Source organism: Lipophrys pholis (genome assembly GCF_963383615.2).
Source record: "Lipophrys pholis genome assembly, chromosome: 5".
NCBI lineage: Eukaryota > Metazoa > Chordata > Actinopteri > Blenniiformes > Blenniidae > Lipophrys > Lipophrys pholis.
In genome coordinates, this window is record NC_137628.1 from 30,517,196 (window position 1) to 30,542,550 (window position 25,355).

Sequence of the window (25,355 nt, forward strand, 5' to 3'; positions counted from 1 at the left end):
GACTGTGATCAGACATAAATGAAGAGTATGATGTCCGATTGCATCAGAGAGCTGCTGGGACTCAGCCATGGACGGCCAGGACAGCTCTCAGCTCTGCTTCCCGCAGCTCGCCAACTCTTCCTGCAGAGGGCTGATGCGTCCTCGCTGGGAGACCGTCCTCCTCTACGCCTTACTTTCATGCATCACTGTGATCACTGTTGTTCTCAATCTGCTGGTTGTCATCTCCATTTCCCACTTCAGACAGCTCCACAGCCCCACCAATGTGCTCCTGCTCTCGCTGGCCGTCTCAGACCTGCTTGTGGGGCTGCTGGTGATGCCGGTGGATTCATTTAAATTGATAGAAACCTGCTGGCTGCTGGGAGATCTCATGTGTGCTCTGTTTCCCATTTTTGGCTTCATTCTCACATCAGCCTCTGTGGGAAACATGGTGCTCATATCCATCGATCGCTATGTAGCTATTTGTTTTCCTCTGCAATACCCCTACAAAGTCACTAACAGCAGAGCTGCTGTGTCTGTGAGTCTGTGCTGGACATGTTCTCTTCTCTACAATGGGCTGATCTTCAAGGAGCATTTCAGGCAGCCAGCCAAATACAACTCCTGCTACGGAGAGTGTGTGGTGGTGATCACCTTTATCTCTGGTTCTGTTGACCTTGTGGTCACTTTCATTGGGCCTTGCTCCATCATCATCCTGCTGTACATGAGAGTGTTTGTCGTGGCCGTGTCTCAGGCTCGTACCATGCACTTGCAAATCACTGGTACAGCCCAAACAATAAGAGTGACTGCAAAGAAATCTGAGAAAAAAGCAGCCAAGACTCTTGGTATTGTCATAATTGTCTTTCTGATGACTTTCTTTCCCTTTTACGTTCCCTCTCTTGCAGGACAGGACCTCTCAAACAGCACTTCATACTGGGCCGTGGTGTCCTGGCTGCTGTTTTTGAATTCCTGTTTGAACCCACTGATATATGCTTTCTTCTACCCGTGGTTTAGAAAAGCTATGTGGTTCATTGTCACCCTGAAGATACAAGAGCAGAACTCCTGTCAGGCAAATATACTTTAAAGTGTCTGTGAGTGTTTGTCATGAGACGGATGACACGAGAGGAGAAAGTTACAAAATTCAACAAACTGTTGATTTATTCTCCGGTAGTTTATGATTGTATAAGTTATTATTCATTTTAACTGTCCACAGGAAATAGAGCTCCAAATTCATAAACATGTGAGTCACGTAATGAGATATGAGGAGTTGTGAGAGTTACAGCTTCTTAAAAGTGACCACCTGCTGTGTTTTCTTCATATAACAGAGGACAACTATGTTCCTAATCAGACTTTCTCCTTTATCACAGTCACTCCATATCTTCAGAATATTGCTGGTTAAGGTGTGAGGAATTATACGCTTCAGGCTGAAGATCATTAAAACAATGTTTATATAAGCTGAGGTGGTCTTGTTCTTATTTCTAACTATGGAACAGTATTGAAGAAATTACTATCATCAAGGTAATATAAGGTATATCATCCTATATATCATAAATTCTGCGTCGTGAAAGACCATGCCTTGATTTAGAACAGTTAATCACATTTTGCCTGAAAGTTTAATTAAAAAAAGTGGGTCTGCGACTCAACTGGGCCTTTAAAAATGAATAATAATTATTACCACAATATATTTCATCTCTTCTTACTGACTTCAGAGGGAATATTGTCATTCTAATGGGAGGAAATTACCTCATCAGGACAGTTTCTCATGACTTAAAAACGGCTGCAAAATAACAATTAACAATTAAAAAACTAACATGTGTCCGTCTTTGCATAACAGAGAACAACTGAAAAGAATTCTAAATCTATAGATCAACTGAAGAATTAAAACAATGTTTGTGAGAAAGCACAAAATAAAACAGTTTACACTTAAAATGACTGTGTGTAACTCAACATGAAAACTACATAAAAACCCAATACCATTAATATTTGAGTGAAGCAACATATTATTGTAGAGATAACCAATAAAATAATAAACCTGGGATTTCATGGGGCCAAAACTCTTCCCATGCTGGACACTGTGGCTCCACTCTCCCTTTAAAGTATCTGACCACAACCCATGTGGTTTTGTATGCCACATGTGGGAGTTTCACAAATTTAGCAGTAAAAAACATTTTAGATCAGACAAATCTGTGAGCTGAAAATAAAGAAGATTTGTCACAGTTATCTTATACAACAGAACTTTACAGGAGCTAAATATTTCACGTTGATAATAGGCACATTTCATATGATAAATGCAGCTCAAGGTACAAATAACAAGCACCAAGTGCTTCACGGTGAATACACGTGTGCCAACACTCCAAATCAGAAAATCAAATTCTAACATTACTTTTAATTAAAAGTAATGTTTGAATTTGAACTGCAGCTATTTGCACTCAGAAACATGACAATCAACATCTTTAGGTAACTTGAACTGTAGGGACGTGTGGGGAGGCAGGTGAGACCATCACAAAAATACAAAACAAATCATGATCATCATAAATATTAATATTTGTATACAATAAGGCCCTACTTTCCATCAGAAAAGCAATGTAAGATGTTATGATTGAGATTCATTAATAAAACTGCAATGAGAATGCAGGGTGTGATGCTGTACCTCTGCTTCACTCGAGAGGGCAGTGCTGAGCACACAGCTTAATGCTTGTTGTGCAGTTACACTTTCTCTGAGCTGATACACATTTAAGATTCTTCTTTGAACACATATGTACCGACGTGAGATATAAACAGTGGGGTGCAGTCAGGGGCAGCAAGGCTAGCACTGCTAGCCCTGTCAAAAAAGATTTTTCTCTTTTTTTTATAATTAAAAAGTGATTCTGAAATCTGTGTCTGGAATCAACTAGGCTGCTTGTTCAGTCTGCAACTTTATCCAGAAAATGACTGGTTATATTTTGTGGAGCTCAAATCTCCTACGTCCTCTAAACGCATCACAGCAGTAACGGGCGTTGCTAACCTCTGATGGAGGCTGAACGCTGCTATTGGGTTAAAATGTTGAGTGACAGGATCATCAGCCAATCAGATTGGGATGTGTTTTTGAAAGAACGCCCAAGGAGAAGCGAAGTTTCTCGTGCTGGTCTTGGTGTCCTCATTGAAATGAGCTTCACTGATTGGCCCGTGGGCAGGTGCATGATGACGCACTGTTATTATCTGATGTTCTGGAGGTGATGGTGGCGAATTTAACATCAAGATCAGGTGATATCATGGCGGACCTGCTTCTGGGCCTTTTTCAAGGTGGTCCTTTGCAGAAGAAATGGAAACTGTGAGTAGAAGAAGACCGACACCAACAATGGAAGGGTTAACTCCGACCAACAAAGGCTTTGTGTGGTATTTTACAGCGGGAAACTACCAACGCTATGACTGGGTGACAGCTAGCTAAAACACAACAAACTTTTCGGCTGGCCATGGTTACTCTTCAGTACAGCTCCGGAACATGGAATAATGGTGGTTATAGCAGCCTCATAGAGCCATTCATTAAAAAGGATAGCAGGATGGATTACATCTACCAGTGATGGATGAGTGCTTGTTTTTTTTTTTTACTTTCTCTGGATTTGATTGGTGCTGCTGTTGGCATTTGGTGCAGTTTTTGATTGTAAAGTGGTGTTACCCATAGAATTGTGCCATAGTCTCTGTGCAAACCTGTGGGAAACACTGGAAGATGATCTGATGCTGATGCTGCTCAGTGGTGTCTTGATGTATTGTGGTTGTTGATCAGCTGTCATGTTGGTATTGATAAAGTACTGATGCATATTAGTGGCCTTACATTGGATTTGGATTGAGTTTTTACTGTAGGACATAATGTGCGGCTGCTGCATTGGGTGTATTGGCACAGGCAACAATACTTTTTATGGAAGGGAGGGGGGTGGTTGTATTTTGTTACTGCTGGCCCTGACTGAAACACCACCGCACACTACTGGATATAAAACACACCTGGGTGTTAGTGGGCACGCTGCTAATATAATAGTAAAATTAAACTCGACTTCACACATTTTTAAATTTGACCAACTTGCCATGAAACTCAGTGCAGGTCACTGAGATATTGAAAAGCAAGTTCCTCCATTGGAATCTACACATAATCTATTGTCAAATTTACATTTAATATGAAAACAAAATATTTAAATCAACTTAAATCTTGATGGTCACGACAAAAATATCTAATAGTCTTATAATGTATAGTTATGGAGGCCGTAAATAAATAAATAAATAAATAAATGTGTTATTGATTAATTAAAATTGGAATGAAATCTATAAATGTGTCATTAATTCATTAAAATACGAATACATTTTATGTAACACAAATATATATATATATATATATATATATATATATATATATATATATATATATATATATATATATATATATATATATATATATATTATTTCGCTATTGGATTAATTCTTTCATGGTACAGTGTTGCACTGCTTCATGAATTTATTTTATTGTCAAACTTGCCCATCAAAGTCCGTGGGCGGGGCTAAAGCTGAACAAGCTCAGGCTCACAGGCTCCTTCATTCTGCCCTGCGCCTCAGTAGTTAACAACTGCCAGCCATCAGGCGGCGCCATGCCCCAGGCTCATTGAGCCCATGCGACATTGGGGACGGGGTGCAGACAATGATGGAATCCCGACCGCATGCTGTGACTAAATATCAACAATTTTGCACTTTTTTATAATTAGTGAGGCAATTGCTGGGCCTTCTCTAAATATCATATTCCAGGTGTATGTAAAAATGTAAATTGCTTACATACACCTGGAATATGTTGAACATGTTGGGAGGCAAAAACCCAGGAGCTGATGGAGAACATTTTAGCGCCGTGGGGATCGGGCGACGCTGAGTTCCTGTTCATCCAGCTGTTTTTCATCAACTACCTGCTCAGGTGCGCAGGGCTCTGGCCAGCTCTCCACTCGTGCTCACTCAGGATTATCGTAGGTTGGTGGAGGAGGCAGACAGGATCCTGCTGGCGTCACGGCCGTATGGAGTGCATGCTGCCCTGCCGGCGTAGCCTGAACACCAGCTGGAGGAGGAAGCACGGGCTACGGTCGGGGCGGTTAAAAATCGGCGCAAGAATGACGGCCAGCTAGGTTTTTTCCAACAACGTTTTGGGAACAGAGCCAATATCTTAGGTACTGGGGATGTATACCAGCGGCTTCTGGCTGAGTCTCCTGAACTGACAGTCCCTACCTTCTCTGCCTCCATGGTCAAACATGGAGTGGAACATTATAACCCCACGACTGGGCCGCCAGTTTTTGCGCGCCCTCGCCGGCTGGATGCTGCTAAGCTGCCGATTGCTGAAGAGGAGTTTGCCACTTGGAGAGACTGCGTATTGTGCGGCACTCCGAAAGCCAGTGGGCCTCATCGTTGCATATGGTTCTGAAATCTATTGGAAGTTGGAGGCCTTGTGGGGACTTTCGGCACCTCGATAATATCACAGACATGATCGGTATCCTGTTCCACATAGTCAAGACTTTTCTGTGCACCTGGCAAGGAAAGTAATTTTTTCCAAGGTGGATTTGGTGAGAGGCTACCACCAGGGTGTGGCCAAGACTGTAGTAATCACGCCATTTGGACTTTTGAGTTTCTGCGGATGCCATTTGGTCTAAAAAGTGCTGCACAAACATCCCAGCGCTTGATGGACTCTATGTTAAAGGCTTTGCCTTTCCTGTTCGTATATCTGGATGACATCCTGTTGACCAGCGCCTCGGCTGAGGAGCACTTGTTACACCTGCGTCAGCTCTTTGAGAGACTTAATCAGCCTGGGCTGATCGTGAAAACAGCTAAGTGTTGTTTTGGACTGTCAGATATTGAGTTTCTAGGCCACGATGTATCCTCAGAGGGAGTGGTGCCCTTAGCAGGGGTGTCAACCTCAGATCCTGGAGGGCCGCAGCCCTGCATGTTTTCTATGTCTCCCTTCTTAAACACACCTGATTCTCATGATGGTGCCATCACTGAGTTCAACACAATGCATGATTATGAGGCACTCATTGCTATCAGCCGTGTTGAAACAAGTAGACATGGAAAGCATTCAGGGCTGCAGCCCTTGAGGACTAGAGTTCGACACAAGTTCCTTACGGGCTCAGGTGGAAATGACCGTTTACTTTCATTAATAATTTCAATTTTTCATAAATTACTTCAAGTGATTTATTACTTTCAGTAATCTATTACTTACAGTAATTTAATGCTAATAACCAACCATAAATCCCAACATATATATATATATATATATATATATATATATATATATATATATATATATATATATATATATATATATATATATATTTGTGTTACATAAAATTTATTGGTATTTTAATTAATCAATAACATATATATTTATTTATTTATTTATTGCCTCCATAACTATACATTATAAGACTATTAGATATTTTTGTTGTGACCATCAAGATTTAAGTTGTTTTAAATATTTTGTTTTCATATTAAATGTAAATTTGACAATAGATTATGTGTAGATTCCAATGGAGGAACTTGCTTTTCAATATCTCAGTGACCTGCACTGAGTTTCATGGCAAGTTGGTCAAATTTAAAAATGTGTGAAGTCGAGTTTAATTTTACTATTATATTAGCAGCGTGCCCACTAACACCCAGGTGTGTTTTATATCCAGTAGTGTGCGGTGGTGTTTCAGTCAGGGCCAGCAGTAACAAAATACAACCACCCCCCTCCCTTCCATAAAAAGTATTGTTGCCTGTGCCAATACACCCAATGCAGCAGCCGCACATTATGTCCTACAGTAAAAACACAATCCAAATCCAATGTAAGGCCACTAATATGCATCAGTACTTTATCAATACCAACATGACAGCTGATCAACAACCACAACACATCAAGACACCACTGAGCAGCATCAGCATCAGATCATCTTCCAGTGTTTCCCACAGGTTTGCACAGAGACTATGGCACAATTCTATGGGTAACACCACTTTGCAATCAAAAACTGCACCAAATGCCAACAGCAGCACCAATCAAATCCAGAGAAAGTAAAAAAAACAAACTAGCACTCATCCATCACTGGTAGATGAAATCCATCCTGCTATCCTTTTTAATGAATGGCTCTATGAGGCTGCTATAACCACCATTATTCCATGTTCTGGAGCTGTACTGAAGAGTAAAGGCCCCTGCATACTCCCTTTTTGAACCCATGAGAACAAGAAGAAAATTCGGCAGTGACGTCAGCCAGCTGCTGAAAAAAAAGCTTTTTCGGCAGGACTGTTCATACTCCGATAAGAAGCTGCCGAAGTCGGAGGCCACGCCCCCTCACTGCAGCCACACGTCTGTGATGCGGCGTTTAAACTTTTCAACTGCAGTTTATTTCTCGCCTTCAGTGCTTTCAGAAATACATTTCTCTGAACTTTTTCAGTAATAAAAGAGAGAGTTTTTGTCCGAGCGCCATGTTGATCCGGTATTAACTACAGGAACTGACAGCTGTTCGTGATGCGTTCAGGTGCATCATGTAAAAGCCTTCACTCCGACATTTTAACGAGCTGCGGTGCTTGTACAGTAGCGATGTTACAAGCTAAATATGATTAAAATATCACTGATAGTCATGAGCGAACTGGAACTGGAACTGGAACGCATGCGCAGCACACGGCAGTGCAGAAGTTTCGGCGGTGTGGCTCCCACATAGTTCGGCCAGGGTGGTTGGCACAGCCGAAACAAATTCCTTCGGCCAGAGGGAGCTGGACGAAGGAAATTACGTCATTTTGTTCGGCAGGACCCCGCACTGCCAAACGTTCGTCTTGTTCTTATGGAGTATGAAGAGGCCTTTACCATGGCCAGTCGAACAGTTTGTTGTGCTCTCGCTAGCTGCCACCCAGTCATAGCGTTGGTAGTTTCCCGCTGTAAAATACCACACAAAGCCTTTGTTGGTCGGAGTTAGCCCTTCCATTGTTGGTGTCGGTCTTCTTCTACTCACAGTTTCCATTTCTTCTTCCGTCATCACGCACCTGCCCATGGGCCAATCAGTGAAGCTCATTTCAATGAGGACACCAAGACCAGCACGAGAAACTTCGCTTCTCCTTGGGTGTTCTGTCAAAAACACATCCCAATCTGATTGGCTGATGATCCTGTCACTCAACATTTTAACCCAATAGCAGCGTTCAGCCTCCATCAGAGGTTAGCAACGCCCGTTACTGCTGTGATGCGTTTAGAGGACGTAGGAGATTTAAGCTCCACAAAATATAACCAGTCATTTTCTGGATAAAGTTGCAGACTGAACAAGCAGCCTAGTTGATTCCAGACACAGATTTCAGAATCACTTTTTAATTATAAAAAAAAGAGAAAAATCTTTTTTGACAGGGCTAGCAGTGCTAGCCTTGCTGCCCCTGACTGCACCCCACTGTTTATATCTCACGTCGGTACATATGTGTTCAAAGAAGAATCTTAAATGTGTATCAGCTCAGAGAAAGTGTAACTGCACAACAAGCATTAAGCTGTGTGCTCAGCACTGCCCTCTCGAGTGAAGCAGAGGTACAGCATCACACCCTGCGTTCTCATTGCAGTTTTATTAATGAATCTCAATCATAACATCTTACATTGCTTTTCTGATGGAAAGTAGGGCCTTATTGTATACAAATATTAATATTTATGATGATCATGATTTGTTTTGTATTTTTGTGATGGTCTCACCTGCCTCCCCACACGTCCCTACAGTTCAAGTTACCTAAAGATGTTGATTGTCATGTTTCTGAGTGCAAATAGCTGCAGTTCAAATTCAAACATTACTTTTAATTAAAGTAATGTTAGAATTTGATTTTCTGATTTGGAGTGTTGGCACACGTGTATTCACCGTGAAGCACTTGGTGCTTGTTATTTGTACCTTGAGCTGCATTTATCATATGAAATGTGCCTATTATCAACGTGAAATATTTAGCTCCTGTAAAGTTCTGTTGTATAAGATAACTGTGACAAATCTTCTTTATTTTCAGCTCACAGATTTGTCTGATCTAAAATGTTTTTTACTGCTAAATTTGTGAAACTCCCACATGTGGCATACAAAACCACATGGGTTGTGGTCAGATACTTTAAAGGGAGAGTGGAGCCACAGTGTCCAGCATGGGAAGAGTTTTGGCCCCATGAAATCCCAGGTTTATTATTTTATTGGTTATCTCTATAATAATATGTTGCTTCACTCAAATATTAATGGTATTGGGTTTTTATGTAGTTTTCATGTTGAGTTACACACAGTCATTTTAAATGTAAACTGTTTTATTTTGTGCTTTCTCACAAACATTGTTTTAATTCTTCAGTTGATCTATAGATTTAGAATTCTTTTCAGTTGTTCTCTGTTATGCAAAGACTGTACACGTGTTAGTTTTTTTAATTGTTAATTGTTATTTTGCAGCCGTTTTTAAGTCATGAGAAACTGTCCTGATGAGGAAATTTCCTCCATTAGAATGACAATATTCCCTCTGAAGTCAGTAAGAAGAGATGAAATATATTGTGGTAATAATTATTATTCATTTTTAAAGGCCCAGTTGAGTCGCAGACCCACTTTTTTTTATTAAACTTTCAGGCAAAATGTGATTAACTGTTCTAAATCAAGGCATGGTCTTTCACGACGCAGAATTTACGATATTTAGGATGATATACCTTATATTACCATGATGATAGTGATTTCTTCAATACTGTTCCATAGTTAGAAATAAGAACAAGACCACCTCAGCTTATATAAACATTGTTTTAATGATCTTCAGCCTGAAGCGTATAATTCCTCACACCTTAACCAGCAATATTCTGAAGATATGGAGTGACTGTAATAAAGGAGAAAGTCTTATTAGGAACATAGTTGTCCTCTGTTATATGAAGAAAACACAGCAGGTGGTCACTTTTAAGAAGCTGTAACTCTCACAACTCCTCATATCTCATTACGTGACTCACATGTTTATGAATTTGGAGCTCTATTTCCTGTGGACAGTTAAAATGAATAATAACTTATACAATCATAAACTACCGGAGAATAAATCAACAGTTTGTTGAATTTTGTAACTTTCTCCTCTCGTGTCATCCGTCTCATGACAAACACTCACAGACACTTTAAAGTATATTTGCCTGACAGGAGTTCTGCTCTCGTATCTTCAGGGTGACAATGAACCACATAGCTTTTCTAAACCACGGGTAGAAGAAAGCATATATCAGTGGGTTCAAACAGGAATTCAAAAACAGCAGCCAGGACACCACGGCCCTGTATGAAGTGCTGTTTGAGAGGTCCTGTCCTGCAAGAGAGGGAACGTAATAGGGAAAGAAAGTCATCAGAAAGACAATTATGACAATACCAAGAGTCTTGGCTGCTTTTTTCTCAGATTTCTTTGCAGTCACTCTTATTGTTTGGGCTGTACCAGTGATTTGCAAGTGCATGGTACGAGCCTGAGACACGGCCACGACAAACACTCTCATGTACAGCAGGATGATGATGGAGCAAGGCCCAATGAAAGTGACCACAAGGTCAACAGAACCAGAGATAAAGGTGATCACCACCACACACTCCCCGTAGCAGGAGTTGTATTTGCCTGGCTGCCTGAGATGCTCCTTTAAGATCAGCCCATTGTAGAGAAGAGAACATGTCCAGCACAGACTCACAGACACTGCAGCTCTGCTGTTAGTGACTTTGTAGGGGTATTGCAGAGGAAAACAAATAGCTACATAGCGATCGATGGATATGAGCACCATGTTTCCCACAGAGGCTGATGTGAGAACAAAGACGATTTTGAGAGACAGAGCACACATGAGATCTCCCAGCAGCCAGCAGGTTTCTATCAATTTAAATGAATCCACCGGCATCACCAGCAGCCCCACAAGCAGGTCTGAGACGGCCAGCGAGAGCAGGAGCACATTGGTGGGGCTGTGGAGCTGTCTGAAGTGGGAAATGGAGATGACAACCAGCAGATTGAGAACAACAGTGATCACACTGATGCATGAAAGTAAGGCGTAGAGGAGGACGGTCTCCCAGCGAGGATGCATCAGCCCTCTGCAGGAAGAGTTGGCGAGCTGCGGGAAGCAGAGCTGAGAGCTGTCCTGGCCGTCCATGGCTGAGTCCCAGCAGCTCTCTGTGATCACACATAAATGAAGAGTATGACGTTCTATTGCATCAGACTCTCCTCCGCCTCCATAGGCCAAACCGGTTCCCTCCTACTTCTTCTGTCCTTGTCTTCCTTCTTTGGGGTGCTTGTTTTTCCCCAATTTCCCCTTCTCTTTCATCACTTTTTTGTATGATGCATTATGGGGGTTGCTTGCTTTTTCTGAACTTCGTAGAGTTCTAAATTCAAGAGTATATTCGATTTAACTCTTAAACTTTCCAAGTCTAAACTTTTTTCATTCATCAATCATGTTAACAGAATAATAAAAAATCCTCAACTCAGCTCAGGGATAATGAGCAGATTTGTATCGATAATCTGATTAGAAGTCAGTCAGTCACTGCAAAAGTTCCAGTGTTGGGCCTGAAAGACCTTCTCTGCTGGCCTCAGAAAAATATCCGAATATTTCGTCCATGAATACTTATTAAAATTAGAACGGGCACTCAGGAGAGCACATATCTTCGCCAACACCACATTTGTTTGTGGAACCGAGTGAACATCGTCAGCATGTTAGCCATTAGCTCATATTGATGCTAACAAGCCTGTCAGATCAGAATCAAGATCAGAATCAGAAACGGGTTTATTGCCAGGTACCGTTTACAGTCGAGCAGTAAACAAGGTAAAAACAGCAGCAAGATGAAAAAAACTAGTAGGTGGAATTAGGTGTCAAGAGGAGGATATTTACAGTGCAGGTTAATGTGACACTCAGTGTTTCACACAGGTAAACCACTGCGTGAGTCAACGCACTCACGCCGGTGTTTCTGGATACTTGCCGAACCGAGATATTAGCTCCAAGCTCCCTGGAGCGGAGCGACTAACGGCAGCTTCCCGTGCTGCAACCACGACTGACGGCTCACAGCGGAACACCAGCATCCACAACGATGGAAATATCTTAACTCTCCAGCAGTTGGTCGGCAGCAAAATATAACTAATTGGTCCTTGGATGATGACAAATCATCCCTGAAGATTTCATGCAATTGGGGTAAGTAGTTTTTTGGGGGGGGAAAGTTGGTTGCGTCCAGCCGCTCTGCTCCTCGTCTCTGGAACTCAATACTTCCCCAACTAAATATGTTAAATGATAAATGGACTCACTTATAAAGCGCCTTTTCGCTGACAACAGCCCCAAAGTGCTTTACATAGCTCATCACATTCACCCATTCACACACCATTACTAAGGCCCCGTTTACACGACAACATTTCCCGTGACAACACCTAATCCGTTAAAAAAAGGAGAGTGTTTCCACTGCAGCAGCGGACACAGAGACGATGTAGTTAGTATGCCGGGCCACGGGAGGGCGCTGTTGCTTGATTTGGTAATGAAACCACACAGACATGTGTACAGAGAATAATACACTATAAACGTGAAGAAAATGTAGAGAACTTGACATCCGTATGGACTGATGATGCATCGGATGATATCAGGGGAGAGTCTCAACTATTAAACTACTGATCTGGACCATAAAACTAGAATATGGACCTCGAGTCAAACCACTACAAGTCGGCCATGTTGGTTTACAAGTGGATGAGCAGGAGGAAGGGGAGGGAGGGGGAGAGATGTGCATGCACAGTAAGAGTGCTCTTAACCTCCATCAGTCTCTGCAGGAGGGAATAGCGACAGTGAAAAAAATCCGGCTCCACCTTGGGAGCCGGATTAAAAACTTAGCGGAGACAGTGCATCAGAACACTGGCGTCGTGTAAACGGACCCCAAAGGTGAAGAAAGTTTGGCGGATACACTCGTATTCGTTGTCACATAAACGGGGCCCTAGAAACCTGGACTCTTTCCTCCATTTCCAATCTCAACTCAAAACATCTTTTCAAAACTGCATATTCCCTCTGATGTCAATTACCCTGAGTCTTGTGTTGTTTTTACTGCAAATTATTGTAAATGTATGATTGTACGGTGCCCTTGAGTGCCGTGAAAGGTGCTTTTAAGTATAATGGATTATTATTATACATGTGACTTGACAGTTCAGATGGCAGTCAGTCGCATTAAATGACATCAGAGACATATCTGGTTTGGTGCCACATATGACCGACGTCTGAATCTGGTGAGAAAAATCGGAATTGCAATTTTCACACTGTCATAAAAAAAACTGCAGGACAATGTGATTCTGATTTTCTACTCACAAGTGACCCATATTCAATCTGGGAACCAAAGAGACTCTGTGTTTGCCCTGTGATGGATGGATATCTATTATGGTTGGGGGTAGTGAACGTCTCATCCTTAAAGTTCATGTCTTAGGATTGTTCATTTATCTTCAGAGAAATGGAAACGCAGTGAATGGACGGCCGGGTCATTGATGGTTCGTTCCAATAGACAAGCGACTGTGGCTGAAACGGCTGCAGAACATAACGTAGATATTTCTCAATGAAAGTTCTCAGAGGATTCCGTTTCTTGACCAACCTGGTCATAATGTTCAGGTTGATCGGTGCATTCTTTTTCTTCTTCTTCTCTTCGTACATCGTTCCTAACTTTCATGATCTTTTCCAACTCTCCTTATACCGAATGTCACCTTAATGCCGAGTTCATGCTCAGAGACCTGAATTCTCTTATGTAACCTCTTCAGTGACGTTTGATTTGTTCTATTTGCACCTTTAACTTTGAATCGGCCGACATTGTGATCAAACTCATCAGAAACATTCAGCTTGTATGAAGAAGTTTTACCAGTTTTCTACTCATGCAGCATTAGATGATGTAGATTTAACTTTTTCACTGCAGATTGAACTCCTTTTCAGATACAAGTGCACTGATGTGGACTATTGTTGCATAATGTGTTGTTAAGTGTTTGTTAACACCTTCGAGTGGAAGTCACTAGTGGTTTCATGTGTTATCAGACTTAGGAGGAGGCGTGAGCGTTTCCCTGAGGCACGCCACACAAGCAAACATGTTTACCGACTGAATTTCCTTGTGCACACAAATGAAGTAACTTTTATACCTTTTTGAGTGTTTATTTCAAATTACATGAAAAGTATGCACAGTAATGTTTCAAACTGTAAATCAAAACCCCCGACCACTTCATTCCTAATGGGATCAATTGCAGCTTTTCAGAGTAGATGATGGTAAACTAATCCTGTTGTGGTTGTCTCTTCCAAAGAGCCGGCCTTTAATGTGGCACCAGATAACTATTGGGAGTTTTTAAAGATTTTAGACGTATTTGATAGGCAATTTTCAAAAACTGATACGGTATTGTTTTCACAGGTTTTCAGAAGAGAAAAGTCATTTGAACTATTTCAGATGAAAATACTGTGAAAAGTGTCTAATCTGTTGCTGCTTGTTATCGGAGTCAACACAAGTCATCGCAACTTTTACACCAGAGGCCTTCATGTAATGTCTGGCCACACTTTTTATGTGGACTAAAGCATTTGTCAATTATCTTCCAAGTTTTTTTTTTCCCCAAGTGTCTCATAATATTGCTAATACACACCGTTAAGAGTTTGGTCAATATAATAGTTTATGAACTCAGGTGTAGAGGGACCAAAGATAGTCAGAAATTAAAAGGGTCTGAACCGTTCTCGTGTTAATTCTGGTGGAGACTGACATGATATCTCTGCTCTTGGACTCCAGTATTGGGGGAAAGAAAAACTAATTGTAGGTGTCAAGTTTCAGTGTGAACAGTACTAAAGCTGCTCCGAGGTACAAAACCTGCCTCGGTAGTTATTCAGTGCTTTAGAGGGTTTCTGTCAAACAACACACACGGGATTTATTCTAAATGCTTTATTAACTCTAGCAAATTAAATAAGAACTTATAATACAAGGTGGCTGAGTCTTTGATTACAATATAGCCTATTATTAACAATATTTAAATACAGTATCCAATGTCAGTTTTACTGCAGCATTTTGCCTAATAATTCTCAACATTATCACAAATCTTCTGAGGCTTCACTTTTATCTGACACTCATCAAGTTCAAAAGGTGTGTGAAAGCTTCTGGGGCTGTCGTGACTGTGCATGTCGGGGTAAAGGGGTTCTCAGCGTGGTTGCATCAACACTAATATCTGCTTTAATGTGAGACCTGGTTTGAATTTGAACTCCTGTTGATCTACAATATGAAAAACATGTAAAAAAAAAAAAAAAGATTTCATTTGAGTGTTTTTCTGCTAAAAGAAAACAGCAATAACTGCTTAACCATGTTAGCAACTAGTTTTCCGAGACCTTCAGAAAAGCAGAATTTAAATACAGTAAACCTTAAGGCAAACAACAGTCATTCTTTAGACTGCCATTTGGTTTGCGCTGACTTTGAATAAATTCAAGTACAGTGGACAAGTCATTTTGGGGGTTATGAGACTATTGTCTCCACAGATTATCAGTGTTTATGCAACAATACTGATATGCAGGCTGTGTTCTGGAAGAATCAGCCAGTTTCCACCATCAAAATGCACATTAAAAGTTTGAAAGCCCGAAGTGAAAGTCTCTCCTGAACACCACTCCATCCTTGCTTCTTTTCTTTCTTGATAAATTTTGATATCTTTCAACCAGAATGCATTCGACTGCCAGTGTGCAAATGTCTTACATTTTCAGATGCACACGGGGCAATTCCGGCAGCGTCTGCACAGTATGAGCATGTATGTGAAAAGAAAGCAGGAACTGGACAGAGCTCTCAGCGTCGGGCAGGAGAGACAGCAACTTCTAGCAGTTCACAATATTTTCATTGTGACAATAACTGGAAAAAAATAATGTAAGGTTGGGAAAACTGTGCGGAAAAAAAAAAAAATCAACTTTCTTCCAAATGTTCACATCCACAACCACTCTGCATAATACAGGTGATGAGCACACCACTGAGTAATGGAACAGAAGTCCCATCACAAAAGAATAAAATCCTGACTCTTTATCATCACTGTCAAGTCAAAACTGGACAAACAGAATGTGCAATTAAATTATCCAACATGTGATCAATCCTTCGTGACGTGACTGGAACAGGGAGACGAGTGTCTCCGAGTCGCTCGTTCTCACAGTTTTGGCCTCATGTGGTGACTCTAACGTTTATCCATCTTTTTTTCTGTTGCAATTCAACATCAACAGTATTTTTAAATTTCTTTTGTCAAATCTGGACACAACAGGCTTCTTATTTCCCCCCAGAATTCCCATCAGCGTCTTCTTTCCCTACGAAGTGCCGGTTGTTGATTCACTGTGCTTTTCTGCCCCTATAATGTCCGTATTGTTGGCAGCGGTTGGCTGAAAAAAAACCAAACACCAAACCTGTGGAGAAAAGGACTAAAGTGAGGAGCAGAAAAACAAAGCTGATCATTACCAACAGCAAACTACCACATGCTTTGTGTGTCTGTGTGGTTTTACCCTGTGTTCTAGTGACTGCTGGGAAACTGTCCATGTGTGTTGATGGACTGTTGCAACTTCTCCTCTTTGGCCCGTCTGCTGTGGCAAAGCTGCAGGAAAAAAAAACAAAAAAAAAAACATATCCATCAATGAACTGCCCCCATATGACTTCACACATTCAAAAACAGATGCAGCACTTCAAACATCTTACCGTTCTCTTCTCCATGAAGCTGGTCAGGAACTCGTCGATGTCCGTGCGTCCTTCCAGGAAGCTTTCCGCCGTCTCCTCCGACTCCTCTTCTGCCTGGTGGGCTGCGACTTTTAACCGAGCTTGGAGGGTGCTCAGACTGCAACTCTGGTGGGGGTATAAAAATACTAAAATAAATAAAATGAAAGGTTGCAACATACAGTCTGCACACAAACTTTTTTCTTCCTTCAGTCACTTTCACTTTATTCCAGCAGAAAGGTTCCAGGCAGAGCTTCCTCACTGCTCTTCTTTTACTTTACATTTTACATCCACTTGTTCTGAGGCAGAGTTTCCTCCGTGTGAGTGTGTTTCCTGTTGGAATATTAATTCATCACCGTGACGACAGGAGAAGTTCTGCTTCCACAAATTCCTATTTGTGCAGTTCTGTCAGCGTGAGCATTATTATTAAGCTCATTATTCCAGATCAACCTTCGTGGAACCAAACAGACTTGGAACAAGAACAAGAACAAGAACAAGAACAAGAAGAACAAAGCTCAATGACCAGGATTTATTGAGTTTTGTCAAAAAGATTGTTCTAAATACTTTCTCCTCTCCGCTGCAGCTCAGCGCTGAACCCGCCCACCAATCACCATCAGTGAAGAATGGGTGGGGCATTTTCCAAGAGATCTGATTGGTCAGGAGGCGGGGCTTTCATACTCTGATCTTATCCAGAACAGTGAGACCAGGGGTCGGCAACCTCAAACACTTAAAGAGCCAATTGAACTTGTTTCCCACTGAGCAGAACACACTGGAAGCCATACCCCCATTTTTTTTTTTTACTTAATTCGTAAGCAAAGCAACTAAATAACATTTCCATGATAAGTTATATCTAGCAGTTTAACGCAGTTTTCAAGTGGTGGAGAAAATGAATTTAGGACAATTACAGTCCACAAAGCCTTTAACTAGTGTTCAATTCAACAATCTCACAAGCATACAAGTACAGTAGAAGTCTCAATCAATGGAAACGACATGGCCCAAAGTAGGATTCAATCAATGAAAGCACAACATGTTGAATGCAGCCATTTACCTCACTGAGCTCATGCTGTCTCTGCATCTTTGTCTCAAACGCCAGCTTCATCTGAGTCAGCTGTTCATACTGTTGGCAGAATAGACAAAAGAAAACAAGTGAGCAGAAAGACTGTGACATGACGTCAGTGTTGTGCAGGTGTGTGGACAAAAAGAGAAAGAGAAGTGACAAGAACTGACTTTGTAGAGCATCTCTTGTCTTTGTCCTTCCAGCTGGGGCTCCATCTGAAGGTTTTTCTCTGTAGAAATGACACAAAGGTCTTTAAAGATCATCCTTAGTACAGCTTCAGTTTGATGGGTGACCATTAGGGAGTTTGGTGTGAGGTGGAACAGGAGGGAAACTTACTCGCCATGTCCACTATATTGGTGACGAGCTCTTCTTTATCAGTGGTGACCTGTTTGAGTTGAGGTAAACTCACAAAGAACTGCAGTAAGACGTCCTCATTGTCAGACATCTCTGACAGCTGGGTTAGGCTGCGGCCAGGCAAAAAGCAAACACATGAGTAATAAATATATTATAGAGCAGGGTAATAAATATAAAACACGTTTGGTTACAAACAGAAAATATCATTTGTTTTCATAGTTGGGGATTTGTAGTAGAGGAAGCGTTTTACCTCATCTCACAGAGTTCAGGAAAAGACTCGGGGATCTCAGGCATCTTGTACATGTGTCCATTTAGTCCAGCCTGAAACGAATCCAGACACCAGGGCAATGTGACATGATTACAGCGAGCGCGATGAGTTATTCCCAAAAGCTCCGTTTACAAGACAACGATGTGGGGAATCTCTGAAAACGTCACTCCTTTTAAAAAATGTCCTGCAGAATGCAGCATTTAGGAAAATGCCTATCTCTCAATCTGAACAGGAAAAATGCAGGAAAAAAAACATTTCCAGCAACATGGTTTTATATAAACGGGCCACAATTTGTTTCTACATTCTCAACTGCAGCGGGTTAAAAAATGAAAGTGTTTTCTCTCTTCTGTATGAATGCCACAGAATCTTGTTTTATCATTTGGTTCCTTCTAATGTTGTTAAAGCTCAATTATCTGCCTTAACCACAGATATTAACCAGCTGATCTGGATTTGGTTAGTTTCTGCACAACTCTGGCTATTTATCCACAATGATCATATCTATTTATGAGTCATTAGTTTGATCAGATGGACAAACATTTCAGCCATGCAAAAAGAAACAATGGAATCTGCTATCAAGTTGTTGTAGCTCAAGTTAATAAAAAGCTACTTAAATTCTGCATGTATAGAAAACAAAACCGACGAAAACTGGTACAATTTCAACACGTCACCCTTTTAAAGCAGTGTCACCCTTCATGTAAGGACATGAAGCCACTCGGCAAATAAATAAATAAATAAAAAAAAACAAGAAGCAGAGGCCCTCAGTTTTATTTCCTTGCGTTAAAATACAAACAAATCCAATCACTCATCTTAAAGTTTTAGCTCATAAAACCTCCTCACTTCAATCTGCTTCACAGTGTGTTTGTGTCAGTGAGAACAGGAACAATATGGTCTTCAGTCAGCGGCGTACCTGTGAGTCGACAGTGGGGACGGGTAGCGGCAGGTCAGAAATGAGTCCGTAAGGTGCTGGAGCTCGAGGCGGCCCGTGGGCACTGTCGACCCCGGGGTGAGGCATGGGCGCCGGAGCCGGGCCCGGGCCAGGAGGCGGCGTCTGACTGGGACCCACATGGCGAGGACCATAGTGGAAAGACTGAGTGGGATACGGAGCCATACCAGATGGCTTGTACATGCTGCTGAGAAAAACAAATGTTAATCATTCAAAGAGGCTCAAAGATGCAGGCCACACTAAACTTTCTGAGAATGTGAAGGGCAGTAGGAGGAAACCCACTATGGAAACCCAGCAGGCCCGGCAGAATTCAAGGCAGGAGGACTTTTCCAGAACTCGTCCAGCAGACTCTGAATGACTTTCCCCAGATCTGAATGCATCCCAAACTGCAAAACATTCAAATTAAGCTTAATGGATGATTTGGGGAAATTTCTAAAGAAATGAAGACTACAGACACGAGGGAAAGAAGTAAATCAGAGAGCGGTTGCTTTGGTCCCTGTCAGGGCTGCAGAAACTTGAAGCAACACATGCAATGACATAAACCCAGAATCGCAGCGTTTTGGAGTCAATTGATTTAACAGCTGGTTCAATTAGGACTAAAGATTAACTGGTTTCCCTGTTAACTGGTGACCAGCTTTCTCCAGCCTCCCCTTTTCACTGCAGATGTTAAAAACCTGATCACAACACGTAGCTGTCCTGGCGACTGCCATTTAGCCACATTTCCATTAAAGTTTAAAGTATCGTAGCATTTGTTTGTCTTATTTTAACATCAGCTGCTGCTAAAGGCTGGTGGCAGAAGTCACCAGCTAACAGGGGCACCAGTGAAACCAAAACACTGGTCAGTGAAGCACCATCATAATGATCCACATTTTGTAATATTATTAATAAATATATAGTATTTAATCTATTATTTGAGCTGATATCCAATGCATGTTCACTCCACATCAGGAGATACAAACGAGGAAAAGCTCCGGTGACTCCGCCCACATCGTGGTCGTATGATATTGTAATGGCAAACCAACGGCACTGAGTCGAGTACAGTCGAGGCGAGTAGAGTCGGGCTGAGTCGGTACGAGTGGAAAAGCGCCATGAATGTCAGTAACATTGTAGTTTGGAAAGAAGTAGATTAACTTATTTGGGGCATTGGAACAAATGTTAGAGGCTTTTTTAAAGACTGAGGGCTAAATGTTTTGAATGACAACCGATCACATATATTTCAGGAAACGATCATGAATACAGAAGAAAGGAATACAGTTTGTTGTGCACAAACATAAAACTAAAGACGATAATCAAAGCGCCTGGACAAAGACTACCGTAATAAGGAAAGTTTGTTCTGACACCATTTTACTTTTCACACATTTTATAACCAGGAAAGTAAAACCTCATTGAGATCAAGATCTCTTTTACAAGGGTGACTTATAAACACGTCCTGTCCTGCTCAGCTGTTATTTCAACTTCAGTTAAAATATGTTTGATTTCAATAACTTTGACACTTTCCTTTCAATTTTGCTTATTACCGCCACAACAATAGATCTCACTGGCTGTCTTTATTTCACCGGGTGAAATGTCATAGTAGTCAAAACTGTGTGATGCAAATACACCCAATACATCTGACCTCAAATGTTATTGAGAGGATTGTTAATTATTAGCTATTATTCGCTCTTGTCTTATCTCAACAACTGTCCAAATAATTCAATGCTTCATTTCTCTATTCAGGAAGAAAACACACACTCTAATTGAATCTAAATGAATACTCACATTACTGATGAGGGGGCTGGTGATCATGGTGCCATTATTGCTGTCAACTAAATGATGACCCACAGGAGGGTAGACACTAACCACAGGCTTCTCCTGAGGGAATTGAGGAGGCAGCAGACTGGAAAAACACAAAAATACTTTTAGGGACAAAAGATGAATGATGTGACACACAAGTGGATTTATACACAATTGCCTCAACGATGCATTTTGTAAATCATGTCTACTGAGGACTGGCTGACTACAGAACAACCTCCCCACAGGCTGAAATGTTGAAAGAAAGAAATAAGAATATGTTGACAATTGGTTGAGGCAACAAATTACATGAAAACGGACAGAAATGCACGGCACATATTAGAACATTGATCCGACTGTTTTTCAACTGTTTCAACACTGTAAACTGCTTAAAGTTTTCACAAAGAACTCTGAAGCATGAAGGTTTGATTCATGAGTCACGCTGTGAGACTGATGACTGGCTTCTCTGGTTTGACTTGTTTCTTCTTGTCGTTTCTTTCTTCTCAATTTTGTGAAAAATGAACAATGTCCATCTTGTTTCTAGCGTAATGCTTTTAGTACGCACGGTCCAAAAGTGACAAAGGAGCCTTTCAAACTGAAATCAAACCACATCTGGGGCTGAGCGCGGCGTGTCAGTGAGACAGGCTGATCACCTTGACTGAATGTGGGAAGATGTACTCACATGTTAACGCTGATGGTGGAGTTGTTGACTGTGAATGGTATTCTGTACTCCACATCCTTCTGGATCTCAGCAAGACTGAGGAGAAACAGGAATGCAGGGACATTATGGCAGTGAGACAAATTCATAACATAAAATATAAAAGGAATATTTGTATTTTTTGCTAAATGTTTGAGTTGAGAATTGTTTGAGTCTGTAAAGCAGAGACTGAGCTTAAATGTGACTTTTTTCCCCGCCTGTTTTAACTCAAAGTACATAGAAAACTATATTTTGAGACCCTTTCTAACTGATTATATTTAAGTATGTCATCACCTGTCACATATGGTGTTTACACATTATTCCAAAATCTATTTATATTCACAAAAATAATAGACGTATCTCAAGAAATCCTCACTTTATCCTTAATCTGGTAGTCTTTTTAAAAGCTCACCACCACAGTAAAAGCACATTAGACTCAAGAAATCACATGAGCTCTCATCGAAATAGTGAGATTACTCCAGCATATGTTTAGCAGCCATTTAGATGTTAATTTTTTATGTTTGGGATCCATATCATACAGGGATTTATTGATATTTACTTGAACTCAATGTATAGTTACGAACCAATTGTATTCATTGTTACCTGTAACGTTGGCAAACAACAAGCTACGGATGTTTTAGAAAACGTAACTACCTCTAAACCATGATTTGTATAATCTTAACTCCTTAAATCAAGCGGCTGAGGTTTAGTAGAGGACAGAATGCTCGATCACCGGGTGACACCGGGCGACACCGGGCGACACCGGGCGAACAGCCCGGTGGTTATTCCTTCATTTCAGCCTGGGTCCAAAACACAAGTTGTCAACAGGGCGCCACAACAACTTGGTCAACAAAGGCTAATACTTTAATCTCCAACATCTAAGTAATAAGCTCATCCTTAACCTGCACGCGTGACAAACACTGTCGTTATCACAAGACGGGTGATAACGACAAGACGGGTGTCCGGCCACAGCGCGAGACCTAAAAATAGAGCAACAGTCACCGACGGGCTCCATTAGCAGCGGCTAGCAGCTAGCGGCTAACTGACCAGTCACTTTCAGCTCATCGGCGATGGTGGTGTACCATTACGTACTTTAATGTGGATTTATTAAGCTGTGGATGTCGGTACACTTCAAGTATTTGAGGATACTTTCAGCAAAAAGTGTGAAAAAAGAAAACAGAAACTCTTGATAAGAAACTCTAAGCTAGCAGTTAGCATCACGGTTGTCCGGGCGGCCGGCTGAGCAAAGCAGCCGTGTGGACGCGTTCCTCCGCCGGGGAAAATGTTACAACCGGTGACTTCCTGGAGGAAACAATGACGCAGATGTCGGTGTTTTTTTTGTTTTGTTTTGTTTTTTGGTTGAGTCGTACCTGGGGTGAGCGGCTTTAAGCGACTCGATCTGCCGCTGCCTTTGTTGCTGGAGGCTGTTTAGAGGAGGGAGCGACCCGGAGCCTTTGGACAGGGGGAAGAGCCAGTTCATTCTCTCCCGGTGACACCGCGGGCTGACAGGTCACACAGGCCGGCCACACACCAGAGAGAACGCGGGGGAAACGTGAGCATGAGCGGCGCTCGGTGTGGAGATTTGCGGGGGCTCACCACCTGCTAGCGGGCTGACTGAACGCTCGAGGCTGGCTGGCTGTAGCTTCGTTACGGAGTCGGAGGGCATATCCTGACGCGGCGGATCAAAAGTCAATTCCGTTTTTTATTTCGGAGAGTTTGTGTGTAATTCCAGCCCCGTCATCAATATTAGTGAAGCGAGTCAGAGAAGGAAAACAAGCCGAGCTAATAACAGCTTGAGCAACTTAGTGACGTGTTACGTCACGCAACGCAAAGTCAAACGTAACTTCCGCTTTTTGTCTTTCTTCACGATAAGAGATTTGTCTAGTTATTTAAATAAACAAATTTTACATTTAAAATATTTCAAATAAATATTTATTTAGAAATAATTAGAAAAAATATTTTTAATCCAGAACAAGCAGAATATGCAATCAGTCACTTGAGATGACACACCAAACACAAGGAGGATCCAAGCATGGGCCGATAGCTCCTATGTGGAGTTTCAATGTTGTCCCTGTGCCTGGGTTTCCTGGGGATACTCCAGTTTCTTCCCACAGTTCGAAAACATGCATGAGGTTAATTGGTAATTCTAAAAGTCAGTGTGTAAGTATGCTGGTCTCTGTCTCTCTCTCTCTGTTCACCCTGAGTCCCACAGGCTGGGGTCAGTTTAATCTATTATGTATAATCCAGTAAAGGAGATGCATGGATGGGCTACCAACACTTCTGTAGGGCCTATCATTTTGCCCATTCTTATATGGAATAGCCATGAAAAGGAAAAATGTGTCAAACAGGTAGATACATTTTAAGAGTGAAATTTAGTTCAGTCAATTGATTAAAAATTAACCAATCAATCGCACAGTTCTCTGCAATTAATTGCATTTTTTCCACTTAATAGTGAAAGTTTTTATGCATATTTATTTATGGGAAATCATGGTATTAATGTACACTCCATACACAGAAAGTATATTTAAATTGAAATACTAGGTTTTTATAACTTTCTTTCAGCTTTAAGTGAACACTGCACCTCTCCAAGTACAACAAAAAGAAAGAAAAATTATCTTTCTAAAATCCAATAACAGAGACGATATATTAAAACCCAGACATTTATGTTAAAGTGCAGGTTCAATACTTTGAGAATGTAAATATTTCAAGAAACAAAGTTGTAAAGTTATTACATGAATAAAGTTGCAATTATATACTGTAATACACACACACACACATCCACACACCCCCCCACACATCGAAGAAAAGAGAGAGAGAGAGAGAGAGAGAGAGAGAGATCAGTCAACATGGCGACCTGCTGTTTTGCTGGCAGTGAAATTCTAAAGTGCAAATTACTTTCACTTTCTCTAATGAGCCTTGAGGGCAAATTTTTGAAGTGAAACTTTCTGCCTTAATATTTCCTCCCCCATTCTGCTGCTCTGCAGCCTGGCTGGTTCAGTGCAGCCGGACAGGTAGTAACAAAAACAAACAAATAAATGTGACGTAAAGAAAACTGCATTAATTGTGTTACAGTTTTTATTTCCAAGTTACAGATATGTATGGGACTAGTATAATAACAGGACGTCGTTGTTTGGTGAGACATGGTAGGTAATCTGCAGTGGAATGTTTACTTTCCCTGTTCCAGACATGCCACATTCACACGGGATGGAGATCACAGACGTCCTCCATATTTATTACAAATTAGGGACCAATGATAATTTGTACAATGGGGTGCAAATGGGGTTATATATATTGGGATTGAATACTCAAATCTTGATATTAATGTTTTTTTTCTCTCACAGTAGCCACGACTCTGTAACACTCCATTATATTTTCTGAGGAGTTGAACCAAGAAGCTAAACGTCTGATAATAATCCAGAGAACAAATTACTATTAAATGTTCATCACAACTGACAATGTGGTAAATAATTAAGAAAGCTGAAAAACTCAAATGTCCATACTGCTAATGCTTCCTAAACTGATAACGTGACACAAGGAGTTCACAAGTCCGGACACTAACCCACATTCAAGCTTCTCACTAATTGTTCTTAAGTCTCTTCAGTTGTATTTACCAAGTTCCCACTCTGATCATATTCCCTCCATCATTACTCCATGAAGGA

The 25,355-nt window shown here is 41.2% G+C and overlaps 3 protein-coding genes across 6 annotated transcripts; 1 reads left to right on the top strand and 2 right to left on the bottom strand.

Moving 5' to 3' along the window:
• Nucleotides 1–67: 67 nt before the first annotated feature.
• Nucleotides 68–1,057, top strand: LOC308110336 (trace amine-associated receptor 13c-like; the record flags this gene model as incomplete). Its single annotated transcript, XM_080464576.1, has 1 exon — nucleotides 68–1,057. The coding sequence occupies one exon, from the start codon at nucleotides 68–70 to the stop codon at nucleotides 1,055–1,057; it is 990 nt and encodes a 329-aa protein (XP_080320702.1).
• Nucleotides 1,058–10,072: 9,015 nt separating this feature from the next.
• LOC308110337 (trace amine-associated receptor 13c-like) lies at nucleotides 10,073–13,573 on the bottom strand (the record flags this gene model as incomplete). The annotated part of the gene is made up of 3 exons (XM_080464577.1): nucleotides 10,073–11,082; nucleotides 13,148–13,155; nucleotides 13,515–13,573. The coding sequence occupies 3 exons, from the start codon at nucleotides 13,571–13,573 to the stop codon at nucleotides 10,073–10,075; spliced, it is 1,077 nt and encodes a 358-aa protein (XP_080320703.1).
• vps37a (VPS37A subunit of ESCRT-I) lies at nucleotides 13,567–23,531 on the bottom strand. 4 transcript variants are annotated; one of them, XR_013935393.1, is made up of 13 exons: nucleotides 23,067–23,531; nucleotides 21,682–21,756; nucleotides 20,988–21,105; nucleotides 19,512–19,615; nucleotides 19,194–19,413; nucleotides 18,269–18,339; nucleotides 18,001–18,128; nucleotides 17,835–17,893; nucleotides 17,656–17,724; nucleotides 16,593–16,736; nucleotides 16,403–16,491; nucleotides 14,451–16,306; nucleotides 13,567–14,413 (listed from the first exon to the last, which is right to left on the bottom strand). XR_013935393.1 is itself a non-coding variant. In XM_080464845.1 (13 exons), the coding sequence occupies exons 2-12, from the start codon at nucleotides 23,174–23,176 to the stop codon at nucleotides 16,411–16,413; spliced, it is 1,179 nt and encodes a 392-aa protein (XP_080320971.1). In that variant the 5' UTR covers nucleotides 23,177–23,198; nucleotides 23,296–23,525; the 3' UTR covers nucleotides 14,045–16,306; nucleotides 16,403–16,410. The 4 variants fall into 4 exon arrangements, 3 of the variants coding, with proteins under 3 accessions (XP_080320971.1, XP_080320970.1, XP_080320969.1); XM_080464845.1 differs by having other exon boundaries at nucleotides 14,045–16,306; nucleotides 23,067–23,198; nucleotides 23,296–23,525; XM_080464844.1 differs by having other exon boundaries at nucleotides 14,045–16,306.
• Nucleotides 23,532–25,355: the final 1,824 nt, after the last annotated feature.